An 18,977-nucleotide genomic window follows, 5' to 3' on the forward strand; every position below is an offset into this window, starting at 1 on the left:
TATTCAGGGAGTAGAGTGCAGCTTTATTAATGTTCTTCTCCATTGTGTAAATTTGTCACCAGACTTAGTCTCAGGACCCGTGATAGTCGGAACAGTGTCTGCTTTACCCGTTGAGGAGATTCATTTATTACTAGGCAACGACCTAGCTGGAGACAAGGTTGTGGTTAATCCACTTTTAACTGACAAGCTTTGTTTGGATCAGAAAGTCGATCCATTGAGAGAGAAAAAAATCCCTGTTTCATACCCAGATTATGCAGTTACTAAAGTTATGGCAAAGAAAGCTCTTGAGAATGACCTTGATAAGGAAAGTATTCCTTTAGCTGACACATGTATTGGTCAGGCATTTGATGAGGTCACTTTCACTTCTTGTTTGGATCAATCAGAAAGTACTGATCACAGTTATCCTCTTTTAACTACTCATTCTCTTTATTCTAATCAGGGTGACAAACAACAATCACTTGTCGTCAAACAGAAAAAATATCCTGAGATCTCACGTTTGTTTCAATGGGCCATTCATTAGGGAAACTGAAGCCACAGAAGTACCTGTCTGTTATTTCATTTAAAATGGAATTTTTATGAGAATGTGAAGACCTCCTGAGGTACTTGCTGGTGACGAGTGGTCAGTGAACTATCAAATTGTAGTTCCAAAATCTTATGGACAGGAAATACTTTGTCTGGCCCATGAAACTCCTTTGGCTGGTCATTTAGGGATTAATAAGATTATCACAAGATCCTCACTTCTATTGGCCAAAAATCAAAAGTGATGTTTGTAAATACTGTAGATCTTGTCATACTAAGTACTAAGACCCAATCAGAAGATACATTAGGCTAATCTAAAACCTATTCCAGCCTTTGACGAGCCATGTAGCATAATTATGGGAGATTGTGTTGGTCCCTTACCTAAGACCAAGTCTGGTAACCAATACTTGTTGACCATAATGTGTGCATCAACAAGGTTTCCAGAGGCAATTCCTTTGAGGAATATTAAATCTAAAACAATAGTAAAAGCTATAATAAAGTTTTTTACTTGATTTGGTATTCCCGAATCTGTCCAATCGGGTCAAGGGTCAAATTTTAGGTCTGGAACTTTCCAGCCAATGGTATTATGCTTTAATATGGCATCCAGCAATTCAAGTCAGAAGTGAAATAATGGTTTGACAGAACCTCAATGGAGAGAACTATTGAGTCTGTCTCTCTTGCTCATTCTTCAAAATGTTCTTTGGATTAGATATTACGGCCCTTTCAAAGCTAAGAAGAAAATGAATGAGTTAAATTATAATAATAGTACTCCTGGGATGTAAATAAATTATAGGAGTACCAGTATACTGAGAGAGATAGCCAGGTTAAAAATGCAATTAATTTAGTTGTACCTATCCCACTTAGTGAAGATTTAAGTGAAGGAATATCACAGAACTCTGCTGATCCTAGAGTGACAAATCTTTGGAATTCAGAAATTATGAATGATCTAGACCAGAAACTTTCACATTTGCAACAGTAAGAAAGAAGTGAACTTAAACAGTTATTATTTGAATATGAGCACTTATTTCCAGATGTTCCTACAAGAACAAACAACATTTTTCATGTTACTGAAATCGTAAATTCCAAACCTGTGAAACAACACGCATTCATGATCAACCCTCTCAAACAGTATTACTTGAAAAAATAAATTCGTTATTTACTGGAGAATGATTTCATAGAGCCCAGTAAAAGTGATCGGAGTTCACCATCTATACTTGTTCTGAAACCAGACAAAGTTTTCCTTATGTGCACTGACTGTAAGAAGCTGAACAGTGTGACAAAAACAGATTCATTTCCATCACCAAGAATTGATGACTGCATTCATAAAATCAGAAATGCCAACAAGTATTCACATAAGATTTGTATTCTGTCATGAACATTTCACCAACTGTTAAATATGTTTATAAGCCAAACAGGCAATTGTTGTGCTTGGATTGACAGATAGATGCATAACATCATAACATACCTGGCTTATGACAGACAAATTAAAAAAAAATGAACTCAATTGAAAGGATAGAAGAAAATGATTGAAACCATAGTTCACAGTATGTATCATCCAAGGCTAGTGTTCATTCTCAAAGCCTGTCACATATACTTACTCTGATGATGTTTGTCATTGTATTTGGAATCCCCTGTGACAAGATATTTCCACCTATTAGGTATGTCATACTTGTCTATATTAGGCAAAATTTGTTTCCTGAATCTGGTGTGCATTGACATAAAACTGTGATTGGTTACCTGAAAAATAAAAATATTTAATCTAGCTGATTAATGAAAAGAAGTCCCACCAACTAGCCATAATTTGCAGTTAGAAGTCCCACCAACTGGCCATAATTTACAGTTATAAGTCCCACCAACTGGCCATAATTTGCAGTTAGGTATGTTGCTCTGCAGATGAGGAATTCTTTATTGATGATTTCACACAAGGAAATAACACTGAAAATGTTGGCAAAATACAGCCAGTGGGCCACATCTGGTCCATGACCTGGTTTTATCCATTAATTTACATCACATAGCATGGCTTTGAAAATCACTTATCTGGGATGCACCCTGTAGGAAGTTGTCCATGCCTAGCATATCATTACATAGATCATTTTCAAAAAACTTTTATGTCATTCAAACAAAGATTAGTTTGCAATAACAATTTACTGTAAACTGGGTTATTGTTTAGATGTAGGCAACATTTGTCTTTATACTCAAAAATGCAAGGAATATCGCAGACATTTGAGACATCATAAGAATGACATCATCCACACTGATAATGAGTTCACTCATGTGAGATGTACCTTTCTCACCCATGCAACAGAGAAATCTGCTTGTTTTGCTAACCTTACTTTTCCTGTCTCTGTCTAGTCATCTCAGACCAATTGTCTCAGTCATGGTGTCCACGCGCCATGGACTACTTTATCAAGGGACATAACCATAGTTGTTTTATGCTTGGTCTGATGGAGTTATTTTCAGATCAAACAAACGCTAACAGTTTGGGACATTTAACAAAATAAGTACAGAGAAAAAATAACTTACAAAAAGAAGATCTAGAAAGAAAATGATAAATATAAGACAAAAAGAAAATGGACTACAAGCTAGGAAACATATTGACTCTTAAAAGTAGGAGAGCAAAAATCGTAAATGTTTACCACCCATTGGGTACCTATTCCATGTATACAGTACGCTTTTTGTACGATGGAAGTTTCACAAATTATGCAAAACATGAACTAGTAATTTCAGAAAATTCACCACTGCATGAGTCAGATGATCTTTCCTTTCTTTTTGATGACTGGGAAACAAATTAAATAAATGTGTCTCTGAAACCGAACTAACTTTCGTTGGAGAAAATAACAAAATCAGGAGTGGAAATAAAAAACACTGAAACGGTCAAAGAGAGTAGATTTACAGAAGTGGATAAACAATTTGTCACAAATTTTGTTTTAGATCAAGAAAATATGAATACCAAATGCAAGACATTGGGACACATAAAACTACTAGAAGAATATCTTGAGCAAAACACTGAGACGCGCCCTATACATCAAGTGCCGGCACCTGCCCTGAACATCTCAAGATTTTTCCTTTCAATTCGTCAGAATGATGGAAGTGAATACGAGCTGACAACATTGTGAGGTAAAAAAGGGCATACATACTGACAGATAACTCACAATTGAATTTGAAGAATAATGTAAAAGCAAATAAAATGATGCATAGCGCAAGTGATATAAATTCAATTTGTTTGAAACATAAATGAATTTTTAAATGAGTGAAAGAATGAATAATTACCCCAAAAAATATTATCTAATGAACATGAATTGTATTCATAGTTTTAAAAGGTAAATTACCTTATAAATTAAAGAACTTGACTGATGAATCAATTTAGGCCCTCGCCAACATGGATGACAAATGATTAAAAAAAAAGAGAGAGAGAGAGATTTGTTACCCTAAGTACATGGCTTTTTATAATTAATTATTATTTATTATTAGGTATGATGGGAAGTTTTGAACAATATCCGAGATGAAACAGATACAATTGCAGCTTGGTTTATGGCCTTGAATTCTACCAAGCAAGAGAGGCCCTAAAAAGTAAACAGAAAAATTTGAAGAAGAAAGGAAAAGGAAACAAACTCGAAACTGCTGATGCCGTACCTGATGATGACATAAAAAAACTGTATAAATGCTCGCTTTTGGGCCCCAGCAAACCGTCAAGTTTACTGAACACTTTATGGTTTAATAATACTTTGCACTTTGGGTTAAGGGGATGGGGAGAAGAACACAGAAAAATAAAGTGGGGAGACATATCATTAAAGCAAGATTGTGAACTTAACCTGGAATATTTAGAGTTTAATGAGACAGACGAAGACGAGGACAGGAGAATACATAAAAAACATGAGAAATGAAAAGCCAAGAATGTACGCCAACCCTCTATTTCCAGAAAGATGTCCGGTAACTATCTACAATGTTTCATGAACAAACATCCAATTGATTTTGGTAACCCTGACCATCCATTTTACCTTGTCCCTGTAACTTACATGCATGCACCTGGGCCAAATGAGCAATGGTTTTTACGTGCACCAGCTGGTGCCAGAAAGCTTAACTCACTAATGAAAAAAATGGCTATGAAAGTCAACTTGCCCGATTTGGCTTCTAAACGCATTAAAACTCTAGCGTGAGAAAATATCTATGTCAGAAACTAGGAGAAAACAATGTTCCAGAAACTCATGCTATACATATCACTGGCCACAAAAATCCCAACTCTCTCAACAACTACAGAAAACTTAGTAATAGCCAGAAATGTGTCATGTCCAGCATCCTTTCTTCTAATTTTGTTAAACATCCCCATTGTGCCCCAGTTGAATCAAACATGTGCATGTAATCTTTGAGGACAAATAATGCACTTAACAGCCAGAAGGAATCATTTATCAATCCACACATTATTCCACAAACAAATTTCCCTGTAGCAAATTCTTCCACTACTAATAAAAACACTTGCCATATTTCCAAGACAGAGAATATAAATTTTCCAAGATATCTTGAACTTGAAACTTCATCACACGGTTATCAGCAAGGATCTGTATTTGGAGGGTCTTTGATACAGGGTGGTAATTTTACAATCAATATCAATTACAACACATGTAAGTCACAAACAGTTTCACCACCTCCAAAGAGAAGGAGAGTTATATATGATAGTGACTTTGATATCTAATTATCCGTGAATAACCCAAACACGGACACTCATGCTACATGTAACTTTTTGTTATAACAATACAGTAGTGGTGTCTGTCGGTGTGGGCCCAGTGTTGTTTCATTCTTTACAATATAATTTTCTAAATCGGAACTGATGAAAATGAAACATTATCTTGTACTAAATATTAACTATTTTTTGTTAATTTCATATAATATCCATATATTAAATGTGATAATACCTCAATACAATGCAATGTTTTATGCTGTTATTTTTTGGGCTCGCGCATAGAAACGGTGTACTTCGGATTACACGGTCATGCCACATTCCTCGTTAACATATTTGTATTAATGCACCACATGTAAACATTTGCATGTGAACTGCACTGCACAAGTGAGAAGTTAATTTTTAATTTAAAGGAAATTATTGGGTGAGAAAAAGAATCTATGTTGGGGTTTGGGCCGAGACAAGGAAATCCCAATCACGGGTTTATACTATATGTCTCCCCACTTGGGCAAGCCTCATGGGGAGACAAATAATAAAAACCCTTGACTGTGATTTCGTTGTCTCGGCCCAAACCCCAACAGAGATTCTATATATCTCATATGCCTTTATCACATGGGCAGACTCTCCCACATAAAAAAGAATGAGAAAAGAATCTTTATGGAACATTATCTTGCCTGCCAACAGCACTCAAAAATGTATCAATTTCAAGAATTCTTAAAACTGTTCATGCTGTTGCCACCCAGTGTCATTATCTACTGATGCAAGACAGACTAAAATGAATTCATGTATAATCAGACTCTTCCTTACTGAGCTTCCTACAACCACTTCAGTAAAAATCTAGTTGGCCAGCTGACTTTATAAAACTGCTTGATGACTAGTTTCCTCTCAAAGCTTTAAACAGGCTTCTCTTGTAATATATATCTACCTACATGAAGCAACAAAACATTATTTTCTACATCCTCTGTCATTACAACTTCTAACGGATTACAGTTGATAGATACAAGTCTTACAGAATATCAAAGACAGTTCTAGCAATTAACATATGATATAGATAAACAAGTCTTACAGACTATCCAGGACAGTTCTAGCAATTAACATATGATATAGATAAACAAGTCTTACAGAGTATCCAGGACAGTTCTAGCAATTAACATATGATACAGATAAACAAGTCTTACAGAATATCCAGGACAGTTCTAGCAATTAACATATGATATAGATAAACAAGTCTTACAGAGTATCCAGGACAGTCCTAACTGTTAATAATTGACATATTCAAGACTTACTGAGTATCCAGGACAGTTCTAGCACTTAACATTTGATATATATATATACAAGTCTTACACATACATGCCAACCCCTGGCAAGGAAAAAGTGTAATCCAAGTGGACTAAAAAAGTAATCCGAGCAGAAAAAGAGTAATCCACATATAACATGATAAAAATTCAATGAGCATATATGTACAAAATGATTTATTTATTCCTCTGGAATTTTAAAGAACCAATATTCCTTTCATAACCTGACAAAGAAGAGGAAATTTATATCTTACAGTTATTGGGTCTTTTAGCTAGGAAATAAGATGAAAAAATCAACTCTATCCGTATGAAGTACATTATCAGGTAGAATGCCAACTTGATACTTCAAGAGTTCTTCTAATTTATCAGCAGCTTTTCCTGCAACATGGTGCATCATATGACAGAGACAACCTGATATGTACAATGATGGAGACATTTTTCAAAATATAGAATGCAACTCCTTTATGAATTCCAGTCATCAATGATGCAGTATTAGCTTAAAACCCCATATAATTATGCCAACTTAAGTTTATTCAAAGTATTATCAAGCAAAAAAATAATATGTTTTCTCCAGTGGTATCTGATGTTTATTCTGGTAATGAAAGAAGAGCACTCTGACTTTGTCCTTTTTAAAGTCTCTTACACAGACTGGGTACAACTTTTTGTCACAATCACTACTCCTGTCTGTTGCAGTACTGAACGGCCCAATTTTCATGGCTTCTGCAATTTTAAGTGAAGTATCTTCTGCTAAACACCTAACAATATTACATGATTTTGTTCTTGCATATGCACATTTTCTGCAATTTTGGAATCAGGAAACATCCGTCTGAACAAAGGACCAATGTAGTCTTCTACTGCTAGAGTTTGTCCGTGTTTTATTAAGAACTTGGTAGATAACACATCTGCATTTATAAAATTCGTGTCCACAATTTAGTTCTGCGGTATAAAAAGAAGTTACCTCAGTACTGGAGTCAGTAAACGAGCTAATTCAAGGTTTCTTGTTTTACCACCATGACAATATTAAAATCCTTTCCACACAGCCTGCAAGGAGCATAAAGATCCCTAGAATGGAATGCTCTATTTTGTAATTCATGTATTCATCTCAGAATCGATTTTTCGTCTTTTCCTAATCCATCTGTGAAATTATTTTAAAAATATTTTTGCTCTAACACGCATCGACTAAAATAAATCTGACTTGACTTTTAACGCCAAATACCCACAGACTGGTTCTGTTCTGAATTAGAACAAAGAATCTGGTAGCAAAGATTAAAAGTTAGAAAACCAGTCTGTTCTCTCCTAACTAAGCCATACAGCTGCTATAAATAGAAACTGAGGTCAAAAGTTAAAAGCATATTTCATGAAGTAGGACAACTGCTATAAAGAGAACATAATACTCTTAGGAAAGTGGATGCAAATCTTCGGACAAGATGACTCTAAAGTCGTAGTTACATAGAAGCCGTCTTTTCTAGAATATGGTCTGTGGGATTATTGGGATGTTAATAAAAATGAGAAAACAAATTATTAACTTTTTTGGAGGGGGATATATCGAAAAAGCATAATCTGAATACAGTTACACCTAATGCATAATCTGGTGATAAAAAGCGTAATGATTACGCCAAAAGCATAATGGTTATCATGTATGCTTATAGAGTATCCAGGATGGTTCTGGTGGATCACATTTAACAGTTGATAGATTCATGTAGATCTTACAGACCAACAGTTCTAGTTGATAACATTTAACAGATAGATACAAGTAAGACTTACAGAGTATCAAGGACAGTTCTACCAGTTAATAGATACACGTAGATCTTACCCAGTACACAGCACAGCCCATGCCCATGTATGGGTGCTTTAGGAAAAGATGGCTATGATGTCACAAGTTTACATATGGGTCACTGCCAGAGGTACAATCTGGTCAGTCTTTCGAGAGAAGATGCACTTATCATACTAGTGCACAAAGACTTATAAAATGGTACTAACAACTGCCACACATGGCACTCAGCATTACGAGGTTAGTGTAAGGTCTGGCTGGCCGGGTGTCAGGATAATGTGACTGGGTGGAACATCATGCTACGTGTCTGTGGCATGATGCCCCAGTGCTAGACATCACTATAAACTGTCAAACTGCAGACGTCGAAGCAATATGACTGATAAATGTTTTAAAGATACATTAAAAATCCAAAAGCACACACGCACACTCTCTCCACATGAAAATATGACTGCAATGCCTGGAAAAATTGCTGAAAACAGTTCTGTCACAGATTTGGTTTATTTAAATGAATGATTATAAATCTGTACTTTCAAAAGTCCACAGCATTTTCTGATTTCCCACTGTCTTCAAACATTTATCTGTGATTTAATGGGTGATTTAATGGGTCTGTACCAAATACAGGTTTTAATCCACTGACTGCATCAGGAGGGTATGTGGTAATTTGTAATTGACTGATATATTTGTTTAGAATATATCTTCGAACAAGAAATAAATTACCAATCCGAGGATTTCAAAGTGCTTGTAAATAACTATGTTTTACTTCTCATATGAGAAAAGGGCATACTCCTTCATTTTCCCCCAATTTATTAACTTATTGCGAACATTTCCATTATCCTTTTGTAACTCTCTAATCTGTGACTATCTGGGATATCTGATTCATTTGCAACTTGCAACTGAACACACATTTTGCCATTATCAAAGCTGATGACACAACTGACATTCATTATGCACCATCCACGGCCCAAGTGGTCTAAAGTGCTCACTATTACTGCCATCTGACCTCTGTCTGTGTGGGTTCAAATCTCGGGTTCGAACAATGTAATTACATGAGAAAGCTTGCCATTAGCTTCTAGTGGGTCAGTGATTCTTTCTGGGTTTTCCCCCGTTATTTCTGGGTTTTCCCACCATGTATAGCCTATCTTGTGCTGAAAAATGGCATTAAACCCTACAACAACTATGATCTTGTCACAGGACAATGGATATTATTAAATATATCAGAATAAACAGAATAGTCGTAAAATGAAGGATCAGAATGAGTGAGTGTTATTGCTCATTTTCCCTCAAAAGTAAATAGGTAAAAATGAAATACTTAATAGTATTAAATCAAATATTAAGGAAACTCAACAGCTTTATAAGCACTGTTAAAGCTTTTTGAAGGCCTTTTCCACTTTTTCAAATTCTAAATGGTTTATGAAGACCAGCCACATATTCAAGGGTCTTCCAAGACCTGTGCAAACCATGTGGTAATAAGACCTGGAATGTCAGTCTTATAACCCATGAAAACAGATCTGCAGGTGCTACAGCCATACATGGACAGTCTTGGGTACTAATGACCACTGTCAGAAAGAGCTGGAGGATAATCTCCCATCAAACACATGGAGAATGGAAACTCCCCATAAGCCAGAAACTGTGTAGTCATCTCCTGTATGAGTCTCCTCACCTGTCACTCTAGTAGTGCCTGGTATGTGTAGAATGAACACCTCCAATGCACACTGATCATCCACTGCAAGTTGATATTCTGTAATGGTCAATGAAAACATGAATCTTAGAATCTTGCAGGTGGAGCTTTCATGGCAACTCATGCTACAATATAGATGACATCTTAGGGTGGTGACTTAAGATGTAAGTATCCACTGATCTTGCCTTCAGCCAACTCTCTCTGCCATTTAAATGTTTCCTTCGCACTGTGGACCATGACCCTCTGACTACACTGAGCAATACTGAAGAGTACTTGGTACAGGTGAGGCATATCTCATTAGTGTCCTTGTTGGCCTTAAACTTAGTGCATTCAAAACAACTGGTCACAATTTGTTTGTTCTATACAACAAAGAAAAGTGCAAACTAAGGAGACGTAACGACCTGACAGTATAAACTATATCAAGAACTGCAGTCATTATTAAAATGAGTAATTCAAATAGTGTTAAAAAATTTCAGCAAATATCAACATTACCATATGCCAATACAATGACAGAAAACAAACTGTGAAAAATATGCACATTTATTGATAACAAAAAGTTACTAATATATAATGCAGTAATCTTTATCAACAATACTGTACCAACTTTACATTTTGAAAAGCAGAATTAATGATGATCTTGACAGATGTCAAGTGGCACTGCTGTGCAATGATACTGTACCAAAACAAAACTTAATTAAAATAATATCCAGTATATGGGTAGGTAAGCTGAAAGAGATATTTCTCTTTGTATGATAATGTAGGAAAGATACAATTTTGTGTTTTTTTTTTCTGGAAGCGCTGGACATGAGAGGTAGAAGAGTTTATTTTCTTAATGATCATGTAATTGTGTAGGGTATTAAATGGGGAAAATATAGACAATTTCAAATCGTGTAGGTACATATAAGCACACCAATCAAATTAATGTACAGTCCAGCCAGTCCGTGTCAATGCATTTGATAGAATGAGTTGAAAATTCAGCAGAAAAGTTACAAGTAGGATTGACAGAATGTAACTGGAGAAAATAATACATATTTAAGTCATGAACATCGACATTTGTAATTCTTTTAAATTGTGATTCCATCTCATTTGATTGCAGTGAATGAATATTTCATCTTAATTTAAGGTGAAAGGGAGAAGGTTTCTATAGCATTTACTGATGGAAAATCCAAGAAAACTGGTATATTAGCAGATTCACTGTATATACTCAAATCCAACTGCAAACAACATGGTCCCTGATCAGCCATCACATACTGTACAGGCAGAATAATGTCTACACTGCTTGCTCAAATGATCAAGCCTAACGAACTGCATAGACCCAAATATGCCAGCAAATAATGTGCCAGCAGATCTGGGTCTGAGCAGTCTTCAGTTGGAATCTGCTTAGAGGCAAGTATATATTGCATTCCTGTATATGTTGCATTCCTATATATATATATATATATATATATATATATATATATATATATATTGCATCCTGTACATATTGCATTCCTGTCTATACTTGCTCATAAGTCAAGTCAAACTACAAACAATAAAGATCCTGCTCTGACATAGCATAATGTGTCTGCAGATCAGGATCTATGTTCTTTTGTTGTATTGGTTACTCCTAAATAACTGCACAGACCCAGATCTGCCAGCACATTATGCAATCGCAGATCTGGGTATGTGCAGTTTGCAAATGGAATCAAGTGAATATATATGATACATGTTATTACCTTCTCTGTCTGCATATCCCTGAACGCTTGATATCCTCCTGTTTCATTGTATTTGACTTCTGTCACAATATAATTTAGCATAGCCAAGTCATCTTCTAGGGTGTACATGTTTCTTCCTTCTGTACCTTTAGAATTTGTGCTCCTGGAATGCCCATTGAAAAGAAAAAAAGACTGCACAATTTTTTTTGAAAAGAAAATTCATGTCACTTTTGCCAAGCTTTATTACCATACATGCAATTTACAATGGTCTGCATGGTTAAACAAATAAAACTACAGTCAATCAGCAGTAGTTTAAAAACCTCACCATTGCCACAGTTATTTATTCAGCTGGAGCAATATGCTTGCAAACAAATGAAATAATTGAAGATTCAGACAATGACCGTGTCAAGACTACATGTCAAGCTGATTTTCTTTTGAAAGTGATCTGATCATTAGGTAGGACTGATCTGCAGGAATGAGATTCAAAATGTTTTGATTTTCTAATATTGTATATTCTGCCAGCATGAATATTTGCTTACATACTTCATTCTATTTTAAGAATTTAGTATACAGAAAAAAATATTTCCCACGCTTTTCGTTGTGCATAGGTTTGTTTTGTAAAATAAGTCCTATCCAGTAGTGTTCATACCAAAATACAGTCTTGCAATTTGTAAGTATGATATTGCTTGCACCAATGTATTTTAAGGAGTACTTTACACTGCACATTATACATACACCCTATGCATAACAGGTCTCTAGGTAGATAAATGAAATTATGTTGCAGAAGCCACTTTTCATCTTTGAGTCAGTGACCTTGGCCTTAAACCTTTCAACACCCAAACTGACAGGCTTTTCCTTATATTAAGTGCGAGCCACCTACACAGATTGGTCCAGGACTGTGACACAGAACTAATGTTATTGTCCAGAAACCATTGTCTCTTTCAGATACAGTGACCTTGGTCTTTGTCATTTTGATCCCCAAATCAACAGGCTTCTTCCTTGCCACCAAGTGCAAGCCATTCACAAAGCTTGGTAACAAATGATAATTCATATCATTGTATGTATAAACCACTTCTCTTCTTTCAACCAGTGACTATGACCTCTGACCATTTCACTCTGAAATCATCTGGGTTCTTCCTCCCACAAGTGCAAGTCATCCAAAAGGCTTGAGAACCACAGATGGTGAAGCACTTGAGTTTTTATGTGGGAACCATCCATTTTCCTTTCAAAGTCAGTGCCCTTGACCTTTCATGCCAAAAGTGACAAGATTCTTCCTTACCCCAAGCACAAGCCATCCACAAAACATGTATATAGTAAAGAACTTGATTTATTGTGTCAAACTCATTTTTCTTTTTGTTTGTGACTTGGTCTTTGACCTTTTCAACACAGCATCAACGTTTAGAAACTGTAGATGGATGTAACCTCAAGTTTATGTGCAGAGACCATTTTTCTTCTTTCACTATTTTTATTGTCTACCAACATTTTATGCCTATTTTTTATTTTACAGGAGGCAATATCAGCTGTATGCTATTGTAAATAACAATAATACCAATATCACTCATATGATATTTGTATGTTTGTGAAAGCAAGTTCATATATGTACTTAATTGCAGAGAGGAAAGAAAAACTGAAGCAGTAAGCAGACACTTTATCTTTTAGGTCTAACAGAAAATAATCAGTGTAATTCCAGTTCCATGCTTAAAAATCATCATAGTGATCAATTTGAATAAAATTTCTATGTTACTCATTTATTCACCCTCTATTTACCAAAAGTTAATCATGGTTGCATAACCTAATTTTATTTCTTTGAGAAAAGACCTTGTCAGCACTATTAAACATGTTGTTATACAATAGTTTCATACGCACTTTCAATAAAGTTACTTAAACAATTTTTCATTTCAAATAACTTGCTGTAAATTTTAAACCAACCATAGATAGCAATAAAGGCAGCCATTTCTGAATCATGCTTTCAAACCCATGCCCAGTAGGTGCTACAATTTGAGAGAAAATGTAAACATTCTAACACGTTTTATATCTATGTAAGAAATTAATTGCAATCTTTACAAAATTCAGAAAATCTAGAATTCCTGTGTATTTTGGTTTCTTTTTTTTAATTTTATGAATGGAAAATTTCAGTTGTGAGAAACCAGAAATTGTGAAGATCTGGATATTTGGATAAAAAAAAGTAAAGAAATCAGGAAGTATCAGGGAGAAATACATACCTGGTCAATTTTTTTAAAAATCTTTTATTAAACACTAAAATTACATAAATTAATTACACAACAAATTTTACATTATGTAAGAAAAATGGTATTTACTACATGAAATACCATATAATAATGTATATATATTAACATGTACAATTTCAAAACTTTATCATTTAAAGGTATTTAGTGGATTCAGTTAGGTTATATTCCACAAAAAGTGTTAGGTGTTTTACAAATACAATAGAGTATATTCATTCCCATGACTTCACACATATCAGTTTTCAAAGCTAACCTACTTAGAATTTTAAAACTTTTCTTCCGGCTCACAGGACTATTTAATTTAATCTCTAAGGTGCACTATTTTGTTCATTTAAATAACTAGTTTTATTAAAACTTTATCAATCATGTTTTCTAAAACTATTTTATAAAATCTTTTTTAAACTTTTTGCAGTGAGAATTTAGCATTAACACAAACCTGTGATTCTGAATAATTATCATAGGTGATTCTCAATAATCATTACAGGTTACTTTCCTTGCTTTAATAGACAAAACGGCAACTATAGTATTATTTTTAAATTAAATGTGACCATATTTTATGGCATATCAATGTATGCACAAACCTGAAAGCCTTCTACACTAAAATGCTTCTGCCAAATTTTACCAAATTCTAAAAAGTGGTTGTAAAAGGTATTACTGTATTTAGCAACAGTTGCCATAATTTTATGATGGATCAGCATCATTTGTATAAATCTTTAAGTTTTTCACCCAAGGATGCTTTCTATCAAACTTGGCCAGATTCTTTTCAGCAGTTTTAGGGAAGAATTCCTTCAAGTGTTGGTCTTCTTTTCAGTAATGGTGGTCACAGCTGATAGCAGATCAGCACAATTTGTACAAATGTGGAATGTCTTCAAGCCATGTTGCTGTCTCTTAAATTTGGTCTAATTCCATTCAATGGTTTTGACAATGAAATCATTGAAGAGTTTGTCTATATTGTGTAACATTAACTTTTCTTTTTTTAGTAACAGTGGCCATATTTGAAGGCAGATTAGCATCTTGAAGGCCTTCCTGCCAAGATTCAGTCAAATTTGATCAATTTCTGAAACAGCCATTTTGTCAAAGAAAGTAGTCTAATGGGTTGTTACTATTTTTAGTATCAACAGCCATATTTAATGTTGGATTTCAATCATTTTTACAGACTGAAAGCTCTTGGTTCCAGTACAGTCTCTGCAAAATTTGGTCAAAATTGGTCTAGCAATTATTATGGGTAAAATAATAATTGATGATGGACTTATAATGGACAACATGTTGGATGTATACGCATTCCCTAAGCTCATATGGCCTCATGACCATGTGAACTAAAACCATCCCATATCTGTACTCACGCATACCATCCCTTACCCACACCTGTCCAAAAACATTATAGCACACCTTGACTTTGTATACAGGACTGGTAGAATGACATCAGAAGGTTCCATCCCATCATCCACTAAACTATTCTTTTGTTTCTTTGATGAAGTTGGATATTGTCCTTTCTTTAATCTAAAATCAGATGTAAAATGAATTTGGCATTTTAAAGCATTTCCAGACTTGTCCACATGTTAAAGGTTTTCAGATCTCTGAAATAGAATGCATACATCAAAAAGCCTGCATTTATGACCCTGTAAAGTGGTCTATATATTCATATAATGAAATGTAAAATTCACTGTACAGCACTCACCAAAAAATGCTCTGAACCAGACGGTTATTCTGCATTGCTGATTATTCTTATAATCTCTGCATTAGAAATTGGCATGATAATAAGAGCAAAACAAATTAACAATTCCCTATGCTGGTATGAAAGTAGAAATTTGAAAACTTAATGTACTGTGGAAGCAAACTTTTTCTTCAAGTTAGCAGTTTTTCTGAGTTTTTAATGTCATAGAGAAGAGGTTTCACACAGGATTAATCATTTTATTCAACAAACAGTACCTCATGTTAGCGTTTTAAAGGCTACTGCATTTGTATGCGAAAATATGAACCGAGTTTCATAGTAATACTGCACAACCTTGGTAGTTGGTAATCCCATACAAATGCGTGTGTGTGTTTGGGATTTTTAACATAGCTTTAATAGTATTTCAGTCATATTGCTGTGATATCTGCTCTGTTGCAATTTATAGCAATGTCTATCACTGGGGCATCATGCCAGAGACATGTAGAATGATGACCCACCCAGTCACATTATCATGACACCAGGCCGACCAGTCCTAACACTAACCTCTTAATGCTGAGTACCTAGTGAGGCAACTGTTAGTACCATTTGCATAAGTCTTTGGTTTGACTCTGTCAAGGTTTGAACCCAAGACCTCCCACATCCGAGGTGGATGCTCTAACCCATAAAAAAGCAATGACCCTTTTTTAAATACTCAATTTGTCATTCTACTTATGGTTTAATTATTAAAAAAATACACTACAAGAAACAAAGCAATCAAATTTAAGCTGTATTCCAAAATAAATACACAACCGAAGATTCCTCAATATACAATAACAATATTAATGCATATATAGCACTGCCCAGCCAGCTTTGAACTTTGTTGCATGATTGACATTAGTTTAAAAAAGATTTTTCTTTTTAGTCTACTTGAAACTAAAATTTAGAGTCATGTTGTGAATGAATGCAAATTGCAGTAACTTTTCCAGTTGGTCTGGACTGGATGGACTATGAGTTTTCCTTTCTGATTCAACTCAGTTCTACTGGTTATGGACAGGATCTATTAGATATGTCAAATCCACATGAAGTACATGTGATTTGAGCAGGGATGAACGTGTCTTGACTCAGCTGTTATGTGTGTTTCTATTCTGTCACTGAATGTTCTGAATCATGATGTGGGAAAAATATGAACTATTTCAATTGAAATTAGCCCAACAAATCTATGTAGTATCACATTCGTTTTATTTTGAGTGCAGTAAGGAGAATGCGATTGCAGTTGGTAATATATGTAGTTGAAATTACAGTACCATTTAGCAGTGTGTGATCAAGTTTTAGAAACCATGACATAGCTCATGTAATTATGTAATTCAGATTTGCAGAACTAAATAAGAAAGTACATTTTGAAGAAATTCAAGAGGCAAAAATTTAAGTATATTTTTTGCCATTCTTATTACCAGCTAAAGAAGACATCTTTATGCTTTGTCACCTGCATGCTCTTTGTAGGGACCCAAGTTATGTTATGACCTGTATGGCGTCTATCACTAGCCTTAATCCAAAACACTATAAAAAGGTAAACATAGAAAATTGCAAACCAGCTGGTTGATGACAGCCCATTCAGCCAGCAAAAATAAAAATTCTTCGTTGTCTTGGCTTTTTGGCTCTGAGGTCCTTACTTTTCTAATTAAACCTTCAGTTGCATTTTTTTTTCTAGAACTTACTACTTTGAATTGTAAATCTCTGATAAGTATGCAATAGCCCTTGGCCTCAATATGCTTTCCTGTGCTATTTTTATATACCCAAGAGAGCAATGGTCATAGCCTGAACCATTCTGTTTATGAAAACTTATGAACAGTTCTCCTAAATAACTTTTTAAATGATCAGAATGGTATTTTCAATACTACATTTTATGTGGATATTGTGAATATCAATTTCATTCATTGGCTTCTCTGAAAGTTACCTTTGTGAAACTTGTCCACATCATTCACTTTATCATCTCTACTTTCAAACAGACAAATTAGCTTCTTAAGTCCATCCACAAACAAATATTATAAACTAAAACATAAAGATTCACAGGAGTGTACATATTTTGTTTACAAAGTAGTTCCTACAAACTATATTATTTTTAGATGCACATACCATGCAGTATCAAGACATTCTGTATCACAAAATACTGAACAATTCTGACAATGTAAAGCTAAAAGTTGCCTGCCCACAATGGTGACAGTAAGAAAGAGTTATCTGCCCCTTACAAGTTGGGATTGGTGCATATTCCCATCTATATTTAAATTACTACTGGAGCAGAATGTACAATATGTCAGTGGAATGTGACTGTGGTTGCACTAAAATGCAAGTGTTGTTGGTGACTGCACTAAACTGAAATGCATATCCATTTTATCTTGGGTAAATTCTCTATATGCAGAGTGAATAACCGATCTTATCTAGGATAGTGTCTCAGCTGATATGTCATCCTTTCTCTATTTCAAAAGTAGAAATAGATGAGCTCTCCCTCTTTGAACCAGCTTAGTTCACTATATTCACCACTTTAAGGCCTTCACTATGTCCTGTACCCTGCCCTGAGGTGAATGGTCCAACATGGAAAGAGTTTTCACCGCAAAAGATTCACTGCCCATGAATGGGATCCTGTTCTTGGCAATGAAGGCTGAGGACATCATGAATGAAATGCAACCATCCCAAAAGAGCTATAGTGAGGTTTGACCAAAAAGGCATGTATTTCACTGAACCTGCCTGCTGTAGATAGAACGAGAAGGAGTTATGTTTCATGTTTTCTAATTTCATGGTGTTTGTTTTATGTAATCATATCATTATATATCTTTTTATGTTTTAGGTGTTGTCTAATGTTGTAAAGTGCTTAGAGCTTCTTAGGCACTATACAAAGTCCTTATTATTATTATTACTATTATTATTATTATTAATATTATATGATCCAGACAAGCATGTTCAATTGATCTGGATTTAGATGAAACTCCTGCCATCATGATTTTCAATGTAATTTTCACTTCCAGATTAAACAAGTTGTTTATCAATGATTTTTGGCACTTGATGGGAGTAATCATGATAAGACAGTACCTGATTCTCTTTGGGATCCAATATGTTGGCTGCAAACCAATTTCATCATTAGAAAGAGCATCGACTGCCTTCAGATCTGGAACTGGACTGACAGTGGATGCAAATTTTGCATTCCACCGTGTCACCAATAAATCCATCAATTGTCAATCCCAAAGGGTACAGATCTAACTGAATGTTGCGGGATAAGGTGGCCATTCAGCTTAGACCGTATTCAGTGACGTCAGAATTTCATGTGGCACATTAGCATGCCACCATATTGGATTACCAGCGAAGATCGACACTTGTAGTTGCTAATCAGACGTGAAGTATATAACAATGTCAAAGGCAGTGAAAATCAAAGAAAATCAAAGATATATCGATACAT

The 18,977-nt window shown here is 34.9% G+C and overlaps 1 protein-coding gene across 1 annotated transcript in view; it reads right to left on the reverse strand.

The window, feature by feature from the left end:
- Positions 1-18,977, reverse strand: part of LOC149798025 (uncharacterized) — a 72,301-nt gene that overhangs the window by 36,919 nt on the left and 16,405 nt on the right. The window contains exons 5-7 of the mRNA XM_089960827.1: positions 15,268-15,378; positions 11,654-11,795; positions 2,118-2,256 (exon numbers count right to left, since the gene is read on the reverse strand). Coding sequence (XP_089816953.1) covers positions 2,118-2,256; positions 11,654-11,795; positions 15,268-15,378 — 392 coding nt within the window. The remainder of the gene's footprint in view (positions 1-2,117; positions 2,257-11,653; positions 11,796-15,267; positions 15,379-18,977) is intronic.

This window comes from Sinohyriopsis cumingii, chromosome 6 (assembly GCF_028554795.1).
Source record: "Sinohyriopsis cumingii isolate HCF-2022 chromosome 6, ASM2855479v2, whole genome shotgun sequence".
Taxonomy (NCBI): domain Eukaryota; kingdom Metazoa; phylum Mollusca; class Bivalvia; order Unionida; family Unionidae; genus Sinohyriopsis; species Sinohyriopsis cumingii.